This window comes from Microcaecilia unicolor, chromosome 14 (genome assembly GCF_901765095.1).
Source record: "Microcaecilia unicolor chromosome 14, aMicUni1.1, whole genome shotgun sequence".
In the NCBI taxonomy this organism is placed as follows: domain Eukaryota; kingdom Metazoa; phylum Chordata; class Amphibia; order Gymnophiona; family Siphonopidae; genus Microcaecilia; species Microcaecilia unicolor.
The window spans coordinates 34,896,929-34,907,073 of NC_044044.1; the positions used below are offsets into that span (position 1 = coordinate 34,896,929).

The window sequence follows — 10,145 nt, forward strand, 5'->3', positions numbered from 1 at the left end:
ATACCTCAAGGAATCCTAATCGACCCTGTTAAAATATCCAGGGGTACAAAATACAACCTGTTCTGTATGCCTGAGTGGGGGAGAAGTATGCCCTATGATGCACTGTTATGATTTCTTTAATCTCTGGGTGAGCAAGTCATCAATCTGAAGATTCAGTCTAGCTCTCCTGCATTCCAGTCTTTCCTGCAATACAAAATGCCTTGTTTGAAGATGTACTAGTAGCAGGAATGTACGGGATCCGCCGTGCAACTTTTGCTAGTTGTAGCCAACACGTTTACTTGTTTTTCAAAAAAATCAAAACAAAAATGGTCCAGTTCATTAACAGGCTTCAAAAATCACATGGGGACAGAATTCCTGTCCTGTGGGATCTGTCCCCATCCCCTCGTACTCCCCGCAGGCTCTGTCCCCATCCCCGTGTTAGTGCTGGTCTCTGTTCCTGTGTCATTCTCTACAATACAACCAAGAGAGATTTAAAATAAAAGGCCTTTTTTGTGAGTTTTAGCAGAAAGAGGCACAGTGGCCAAGGCAATGCTAAGTAACTCTTCTAGCTCCTGCTCTCTTCATAGTCTTTCCTCTTTCATAATGTGTATTTCACGAAAAAGCCAACCTTGCACTTTCCAACACCTACTTTAACTTATTCATATATAAATGCAGCAACTCTTGTGTGTAAAAAAAAACAAAAACAATCCGAACCCCTTGTTTTCTAGCCTCCAAGTCTGCATCATAAAGAAAGATAGGTTTGGAAAGCACAGAGACACAGGTTATTTTGGAGCACCAGAATGAAGAGCTATTGCAAGGAGGTTCCATCCTTGGGCTATTGGAGCACCAGAATGAGGCTTGAAGTACACTGAGAGAGTCTATTGGAGCACCAGAACGAGGCTTGAAGTTCACTGAGAGAGGCTATTGGAGCACCAGAACGAGGCTTGAAGTTCACTGAGGAGGCTATTGGAGCACCAGAACGAGGCTTGGAAGTTGGCATACCTAAGAGGCTGTGGGAAGCCCAGATTGAGGCTTGCAATAATAGTGAGTAAAAAGTAGCTGAAAAATCTGCAACCAGTATTGAAAGCCAAGGAGGATTTCAGTCTAACCTTTTTGTTCAAAAATTGCCCAACTGGCACTACTGGTCCCGTCCTCCTCCTCTCTCAACGCAACTTCCTGTTTCCGGTATTGGGGAAGGAAGTTTGGTCGTGGGTTTTGCACTACTAACGCATGTGATTGCTCCTGGGATTCACGGTGGGAGGTAGGACTCAGGTTAGTCCTAATTATCATCAGATCGAAGGATAGTTTTACAGGAGTTGAGCTAAAGAGGATAGAGACGCATTTGTCAGATTGTTAATCATGTGATAAGCGCAGTCTCAAGCCTCTGTGTCGAGAAATAAAGAAAGAGCTGAATTAATAGAAAAGTAAAGTAATGAGAGCGCTGTGGATGGTAAAGGATCAGCCTGAGATGGGAGGTGGGGTTGGAAGGTCAATGAAGGGGTCACATTTTGTGTCCTTTTGGGTTGGAGGGCTTTAACAACAAGACACTTTGTTTTATAAATAATACTGCTGATAGGGTTCTGCCAATTTTCTTTCAGACCTGAGACCACAGTGGCAGAATGGGGCGAAAACTGGACCCCACCAGGAAGGAGAAACGTGGGCCAGGGCGCAAATCCCGGAAGCAGAAAGGAGCAGAGGCTGAACTAGCCAAGTTTTTACCTGCTGGTGAGTGAGAGGTTTCTGTTCTCTTCCCTCCTGTCCTGCCACCTAACAGTAGGTCAGGCAGCTTCAGACCAGTGCATTCTTTGCTATTTCAATGCTAATATGTCTCCTTTTTTAAAACTCTGTACAGATGTTCAAACATCCAAGCGTTTATCAAGCCACGCCAGGAAGCGGTGAGTATGCTTAGTTTCCTACATTGGGTTAGGTGAGGAAAGGGCAGGATTGTAGGGGCATAGCTTTTCTTTGTAGGTAGATCTGGTGTCTTATCTGTGGCCTAATAGGATGATATAGGAAAATCATTAGCTTGTAGCAACTTCTCTTATTTATGAGAGATGAAAACAAATTTGTTTTTTTGACTTTCTTCGTTTGGTCTTGATTGCACTTATTTTTGCATAGAGCTGCAAAACGCTGCCAGGAACTTCCCACCCCTGTAGATAGGAAGAATGCAGACCTTCAGGAGCATTCTGGCCCACAAGATGAGAAGGCTTTTCAACAGAAACCTGTAACAGGCAGGAAAGGTGAGATCTTAAGATGTCTGGAATCCCATAACCTGATACCGTAAGACATGCTTGTCCAAAACCCAGGTCACAACTCAGCCAGCCAACTTAATTTTCCTGGCTCACAGAAGCGCCATGAAGTCCTCTGAGGCAATCCCTGCTTCCCTGTGTAAATGGTCTAACCATGTGTTTTGGCTCTTGATACAAAAAGGTTGGACACGCTGCACCACTTTTCCTTTTCCAATGGCAACTTCCTTTCATAGCTCCACTTATCTTCTGCTACTGTGGTTATCCCAGTTCTAGGTGTACACATTAGTCTGTGTCCTGTGACAACATCAGTGGAGAAGGAGCTGATTTTTATTCTCTTCAAACGGTGTGTATTTTTGCTCTGGTACAGCACATGAAATGCAGCACCAAGAGGCCAACACCCTGGGCTTCAGCGATGAGAATGCTGAGTGGCTGACTGTAGCCAAGCGGAAGAGACCCCAGTCAGAGGAGAGCGAGGAGGAAGGAGGTCCAGGGCTAGGTTACAGAGGTGAAGAGGAGGCGATGGTATCAGATGATGAGCATCTGTCATTGGGGAGTAGTGACGCAGAAGAGATGGTGGATGATTATGGCACTTCATCAAACAGCCAGACAGAGGTGTGAATCTTTTAATAAGACCATTCTGTTTCTACTGTACCCTCTGCGCCTCCTTCTAATGTTCTCTGCCCCTCCTCTCTTCATCTGTTTTGACAGGGGGTAGTCACAGATGCCCCTCTGAGGGTGCTGGACTGTCAGATGTCTGCTATGAGGGTCGCACTTAGATTTGGCTTATTTTTTCTTTCAAATATAGCAGCTGCCGATTGAAAAAGCAGCTCGAAAACTGAAACTGCTTCAGGAGAAGAAGGGAAGGTGAGTGAGAGGAGGGAGGGTGGTTTATAAGAGCATGGTTTATTGTGGGGGAGGCTGGGTAGGGAGCTGTGACATAAAGGGGAAAGGAGTTTCTCTTAGTTTGTTCATACTGTAGGATTTCCTCTAGAAACAAGGTTTAATATTCACAAAATGTGTTGGGCAGTGAAACTTCAAATTTATGTGTTTAGTGTTTGATATACTGCAGTACATGAGTAATATCTCTGCGGTTTACGTAGGTTAAAGGGAGAGAGAAAGTTCAGGAGGAAAGTTAGGAAGGGACTGGGGGAAGAAAGAGCTGGGAGAGGCCAAAGGCATTGGTGAAAAGATCAGGTTTTGAGCTGACATTTGACAGCAGAGAGAGATGGGTTTTAATATGGAGTGGTAATGAGTTCCAGAGCTTGGGTGTAATATAGCAGAAAGCAGATCCTCTGGAGATGGTAAGGTGTAGAGCTGAGAGGTGGACTGAGAGGAGTATGGGCAGATATATGGGTGAGAGACTGGAGCCTGTGATTTGCTGCTGGTGTGTGTTTCTCTGCCTTGCCATCCATCCCTTTCTCCTCCCTGTCACATTTCTATTGCAGACAAGGCTCCAGTTCTAGAGACAATGAGGATGATGCTTTGGCTCCAGATCTAGCACTGAATATGGATGTAGAAGCCTTTGTGCTCCCCAGCAGCCAAGCGATTCAGGAGATGAATATCCTTTCACATTATCTGTGGTCTGGGGCACCCCAGGTGGTGGGTGACAACTGTGGGGTTTTTTTTGTCTGTTGTGTGTTCTTAACTTGTGGTCTCACCTCACCACCCTTCTGATCTCCATGTGATCCACCAGCGAATTCAGGACAATGTGGAAGTGCTGCAAAACTTTGCAGCTCGGCGGGAAGCAGAGCGCACACGGCAGGAGTACCTGACCCTGCTACGTAAAGACCTGGCCGTGTATTTCAGCTATGGAGATTACCTCATTGAAAAATTGATGGAGCTGTTTCCAGTGTCTGAAGTGAGAGGCTCCCCTTTCTCCCCATCCTGCTCGGCTTCTCCTTGCTCCGCTTTTGCTTTTTCTTCAGGTATATTTCATCTGCTGAGAGTTCTCTTGTGCACTCTTACTTTTCCATGTCTTGTTAGTTAGTAGATTTCCTAGAGGCAAATGAAGTGCAGCGGCCTGTGACTATCAGAACCAACACCTTGAAGACCCGGAGGCGAGATCTTGCACAGGTACTATTCTGGTTCTCCTTTCCCTTCCTCTTGGTCACCCTTTTTAATTGTATCCAGGTTTCACCTCTCTTTTACTGTCTATCCAGGTGCTCATTAATCGTGGCGTGAACCTGGACCCCCTTGGCAAGTGGTCAAAAACTGGGCTAGTGATCTATGACTCGTCTGTGCCCATTGGTGAGTCCAGCAATTTGCTGTCACTTTACAGGATCCTGTCTGGACACTGAACAACTACTCGTGATCTTGCCACTTTCTGCATGAAGGCGCTTCCTTGCGCTGTTCTGCTGTGTTGTGTTTATGTGGCTGACTATGTCCTCATGTCCTAAGCCCACGGCAGAACATTGTATGCAGTAGAAAGGCAGCTGCACTCGGAATGAAATCTGTCTTGTTCTGTAGGTGCGACCCCAGAATACCTTGCTGGACATTACATGCTACAGGGAGCTTCCAGCCTGCTGCCTGTCATGGCCTTGGCACCACAGGAGAACGAGAAAATCCTGGACATGTGTTGTGCCCCTGGAGGGAAGACCAGTTACATAGGTATTTCCTTCCCACCCTGTGATTTGTTTTTATTTAGAAGAACTGCACATATGTACAGTACCTTATGAAACTCTGTATGTTCTTGGGCATTTTTACATTTTGCTATCAAAGTATACAATTCAAAGTGTATTAAAGGACAAGTGTATTTCACTGATCTACTCCACATACTTTAAACTTTCAGTATTAAATAATTATACAGATATTCAAAAAACATACTCAAAGTGTCTCTCGCTCGGTTTCGTAGCTCAGCTGATGAAGAACACAGGGATGATTCTTGCTAATGATGCAAATGCTGAGCGTCTGAAGAGTGTCGTAGGCAACCTGCACCGTTTGGGAGTCACCAACGCAGTTGTCAGCAATTATGATGGCCGTCAGTTCCCCAAGGTAGCATCCCTGCTGTGACTGTGTTTATCTGCTTGACGTGTGTACAGCTTATTTGGCACAGGAAGACATTTTTCCTAGGAGCAATCGGATGCTGCCGTCCAAGGAGCAGACACTTACGACACCTCCTCCCTCTCTCTGCAGGTTCTGGGGGGTTTTGACCGGGTTCTTCTAGATGCCCCCTGCAGCGGCACTGGTGTGATTTCCAAGGACCCCATGGTTAAAACCAACAAGGTATTACTCAAAAGGGGGAAAGTAAGGCAAAAAGGAGGGGTTGGAGGTTCACCATTAGTCTGAGGTGCTTGAGGGGGGTGATCTCTTCCTGATTGGATGGGTGCTGGCTGCTTGTATACTGAGATTTTCGTTCTCTGCAGATGGAAGTGGATTTGTTACGCTGTGCGCACTTACAGAAGGAGCTACTGCTAGGTGCGATTGATTCTGTGGATGCAGATTCGGAGACGGGTGGTTACCTTGTTTACTGCACCTGCTCCATCACTGTGAGTCCAGCTCTGATGTAGACTTGCGCCACTCCTAATAATTGGCATTTTATGACCTTTTAACCTTGTCTGTCAGCACAGGTGGAGGAGAATGAGTGGGTGACAGACTATGCTTTGAAGAAACGAAATGTGAAGTTGGTGCCGACTGGGCTGGATTTCGGCAGCGAGGGATTCACAAGGTGTGTGGTAACAGTGTGTTAGAGGCCGACCAAAACTGTTTAAACGTTTTCAGCCAAAAACGAAAGTTTGTTTGTGTTAATGTGAACCAATGAGGCCCACTGGGGATTGTCAGAGCTTGCAGTCAAAAGCCCTCAGGAGATTACCCTCCAGACCAGAACTGTGAGAGCCATTTTAACAAGGACATAAGAACTGCCATACTGGGACAGACCAAAGGTCCATCAAGCCCTGTATCCTGTTTCCAAAAGAGTAAAACAGATTTTATGCTGCTTCTCCTAGAAATAAGCAGTGGATTTTCCCAAGTCCATCTTAATAATGGCTTATGGACTTTTCTAACTGCTTTTACCACATTGTCTGGTAACGAATTCCAGAGTTTAATTACAAGTCTGAGATGTTTAGGTTCCCAAGTCAATGTAGATGTAGTTAAATATCCTCTGAAATGGGAACTTTGTGAGTATGTAAGAAAAAAAAATCATCATTACCAAACAGTGGACAAATAATAAGAGAAAGTATTATTGAGATGTTCCTGTTTTGTATTTAGTTATAAAACTGATTAAGGACATTTATGATATAGATTCTTATTAAAATAGGGTAAAGGAGTCCAGACACTGCGAACATTATACCAGCCTGATGCACAATCCAGCATAAAAAGGCACATTGATATTGAACGCAAGGACTGTAGGCTGTCAGAATTAAGAGCAATACATTTCTCAAATTCTATAAACTTCATTTAACCAGAGTTGGTGATTTTGAGTATAGTCACTCCAGCAGTTTGTTGGATCATTTTTAGTTAAATATGTACTTTATTTATAAAGTATGCCTGTGAGCTCTGTGCATTTCTGTTTCTGTGTATAAAAGTTGCCCTTCTGTGATATAGTGTGTTTAAGTGTTCGGATGTGAGGAGTTGTGACTTCATCTTTCTATCTTCATAACTCCATAGGTTCCGGGAAAGACGATTCCATCCCTCGCTGAAGCTGGCACGTCGCTTTTACCCCCACACACACAACATGGATGGATTCTATGTAGCCAAATTCAAGAAGTTTTCCAACATGATTCCTAAACTTGTGAAAGGTGAGGGCAGTAACAGATGACAAGAAATGTCCCCCACCCTATATAACCACTACAGCCACTACCACTAAAAGTAATTGTCTGGCCCCAGTGCAGTAAGCATGAATGACATCGGGCTGGAATGTGTATCTGTAGCAGACCCTGGAACGTCAGTGCTTGATATGTGTCTGAAGCCAACACCCAGAGCTAGGTACCAGCAGGTGAACAGCAGAACTCAGCCTGGGCGTATCAGTGGGGAGAGTGAGATGGAAGGAGAGGGTGCTTGCAATTACGTATATACTGATGTGCTTGGGGCTTTTTTTCTTTTTCTTTTTCTAGAGGTGGATTCGACAGTAGTGACTGAGCAGACATCCTTGGATATGCCTGTACCTGTTGCTCCCACTGCTAAGCAGGTGAAGAACAGCAGTGATCAAGGACTTAATGTCAATGAACAGTTAAATGGGTTGAGCTCTGCCCAGCGGCAAACAGGGCTGAAGCTTAAACAGAAGTCTGTGCAGCAGAGACTCCACAGTAAAAGTGCCAGAGGAAAAACCAAAACACATATGCTTAAAAAGTTTAAAAAAGGGAAATAAAGAAGAGCTTTCACCTCCCCTACTCCCCATCAGAATTCAGGAGCTGGGCTAGGGCACTCCTCATCCACGCCCACCACATGCAGCAGGACTTTTCACTTGTTTGCTACTTGGCAAGAAGCTGTGCACTCTTCTACCTTGCACTGTACAGGGGAAGCTGTGCACATCCTGCCCATGTGTCATTAAATGATAATACTGGGTTACTTCCATTTCTTCTTTTTTTTGCAAATGTTGTGTCAAGAACCAGCGTAAAAATTGGAGAAGGGAGCCTTGCTCCTTAAGGAGAGTTGGCCCCTTTCTTCTGTACTGAAGCTTTACTCAGTGAACCCATTACTTGGTTGCTGGACAGGGGTGAGAATCAGTAATGAAGCTTAGCACACAGGCCTATGAGAAGAGAATACCGGAGAGGGACACTAGCAGATCCATCACACAGTGCTATAATGGATCTGTGCATGCCTCCCTGGCTGATAGAGAGTTACTGTCAGAAAGAGAGGTGGGAATCTCGCTGCCAGATCCATCACACGGTGCTAGAATGAGAGGAGGATCAGAGGGTTCAGCAGCAGATCCATCAAATGGTGTTAATATGGGGGGGGGGGCAGCAGTTTCATGCCAAGATTCTAGGAAGGGAGAGCCCGTCTGCTCTGACTGACACAATCTAAGATTCCCTTCCAGTTGTCTTTAAGGGTATAACTTCTGTCTCTGGGCAGCGAGCACTGGTAAGATCGTTGCTGAGGTACAGGTAACCAATCTGGTTTTCTAGGAAACCACAAGCAATGCCTGTGGGATTGAGTGGCAGCATCTCCTATTCTGAGAGGTGTTGGACATATATGATGATTTTGAAATGTAGACTGGTTAGGTGGGTCTTCAGGTAGAAGTCTGGTGGTTGTCCCAGTGTAGTGATATACATTACGTTTGCCATCAGATTTACTTGTACAAGTAACTGGAAATTTTGAATAGTGCTTAAATTTCAAAACGTTGACAGGATTCAATAAAGCACAGGAAGGGGGAAGTTGGGGAGGAGCTGGACCTTTTGTACAGAGAACGTGGTGTGTAGGTCGAAGACTCTGTTAAAGCTCTGATTTAGCAAGCTTGCTACCTGCTCATTTTAATGTTTTATGGGCAAGAGAAAAAGAAAAGTTTGGGGTGTTTGCCTGCCACCTCTCTCTTCTGTTACATGGCAGCCTTCTATACTTAAGCCCTTGTGTTTAGTGCCCAGCACGTCAAATGGATCAGGTTTGGGAACCACTCTTGTAATGACTTCCACTATCCACTCTAGAAAGCTGGATTTTCTGGAACGATTAGTGAGGGTGGAATGGGCTTTGACCCAAGCGTCAACGGTTGAAGCTGGACTGCTGCCAGATTGAAATTCACTAGTTCATAGATTGGTAAACTTTAGTATTTTGAAACTGGTGTGTGTCCAATTTTTCTTTTTTTTTTTAGACTGTGTAAATTTGTAGGGGTTGAAGATGGAATTACACTAATTCACAAAGAGTTCTCTAGTATTTGTGAAGAGGCTGAGGTGGAAAGTGAGGATCTTTGTCCTATATTGGAAAGATTTGGCAGTGTGCTTTCTTCTTACCTTTATTTTGCTAGAAGATAAGAGTGGTGGTCTTTATTTTTTTCAGTGAATCATAATGCACTATTTGGGATGTGAGATACAACACTTTCCTGATGCATCTAGAAGCAGTGCAGGAGTGTAGGTGGGAATGTTTACGTACGTGCAAGGCATCTTTCCACTATCACATTGCTATTTTTCTCTGGCCTGTAAAAGGTTAGGAGTATGTTTTTGCATTTCCTGTACAATGACTGTGATCTGTCTTTTGCTTAATGATGCCAGAAAAAAAGCAGTACAAGCAATGATCCTCCCAGCCTAGGTGGAATATCACTGTAATCTTGGAAGAGTAGCAAATTGCCTGGACCAAATGGTCTACTTCCCAGTGTACTGAAAAATTAACTTGCAGAGCTCTCGTTTTAACAATATGTAATTTAACTTTAAAAATCCAGCATCGTAGTAGAAGACTGGAGGGTGGTCACCAGAACGCCTTAAAAAAAAACAACACAAACCCTGCAAGTAGGCCTTTGTTCCCCCATCCACTTCCTCCTTTCGGACATGAACTTGAGTAGAGAGACAGCTAATAGCAGGAAGAAAAGAAAGATGATTTGGGGGGGGGGGGGGGGTACGCCGAAGGTCTCTGCCATTGGCCTATGGGCCTTGCATTGAAGAACACTCCCGGAGCAGAGTTTTTGGAGTCCCTCCTTGCTTCATATTGTTCTAACATAGTAGATGACGGCATAGAAAGACCTGCATGGTCCATCCAGTCTGCCCAACAAGATAAACTCATATGTGTTACCTGATTTGTATCTGCCATTTTCAGGGCACAGACTGTAGAAGTCTGCCCAGCACTAGCCCTGCCGCCCAATTCTGATTTGATCTGACCACTTGTGCTCTGTTTGGCTGTAGATGACCTTCTGAGCTTGTGTTGTACTTTGGTTTTGGGGGGGGGGGGGGGTCTGTATACAGTGAGGGCAACTGATCATGATCTCCAGTGTCCAGTAGCCAGAATGTGCTTGTGCTTCTGTCTTTAAAATATATTTCATAGGGACAGAGTGGATTGCTG

At 44.8% G+C, this 10,145-nt stretch overlaps 1 protein-coding gene across 3 annotated transcripts; it reads left to right on the forward strand.

Annotated features, from left to right (window-relative positions):
- Positions 1–1,144: 1,144 nt before the first annotated feature.
- NOP2 (NOP2 nucleolar protein) lies at positions 1,145–7,730 on the forward strand. 3 transcript variants are annotated; one of them, XM_030187850.1, is made up of 17 exons: positions 1,145–1,240; positions 1,578–1,704; positions 1,832–1,874; positions 2,098–2,219; positions 2,596–2,840; positions 3,034–3,092; positions 3,674–3,786; positions 3,887–4,086; positions 4,212–4,301; positions 4,388–4,475; positions 4,695–4,835; positions 5,080–5,219; positions 5,361–5,450; positions 5,591–5,713; positions 5,795–5,892; positions 6,831–6,961; positions 7,277–7,730. In XM_030187850.1, the coding sequence occupies exons 2-17, from the start codon at positions 1,599–1,601 to the stop codon at positions 7,528–7,530; spliced, it is 2,043 nt and encodes a 680-aa protein (XP_030043710.1). In that variant the 5' UTR covers positions 1,145–1,240; positions 1,578–1,598; the 3' UTR covers positions 7,531–7,730. The 3 variants fall into 3 exon arrangements, with proteins under 3 accessions (XP_030043710.1, XP_030043712.1, XP_030043711.1); XM_030187852.1 differs by having other exon boundaries at positions 3,037–3,092; XM_030187851.1 differs by having other exon boundaries at positions 1,156–1,251.
- Positions 7,731–10,145: the final 2,415 nt, after the last annotated feature.

Coding starts and splice junctions, on each gene's coding strand:
- NOP2 (XM_030187850.1), top strand. CDS start 1,599: ATGGGGCGAAAACTGGACCCCACCAGGAAGGAGAAACGTGGGCCAGGG. Junction 4,836..5,079: donor AGGGAAGACCAGTTACATAG/GTATTTCCTTCC, acceptor TCGGTTTCGTAG/CTCAGCTGATGAAGAACACA. Junction 5,893..6,830: donor GGCAGCGAGGGATTCACAAG/GTGTGTGGTAAC, acceptor ATAACTCCATAG/GTTCCGGGAAAGACGATTCC.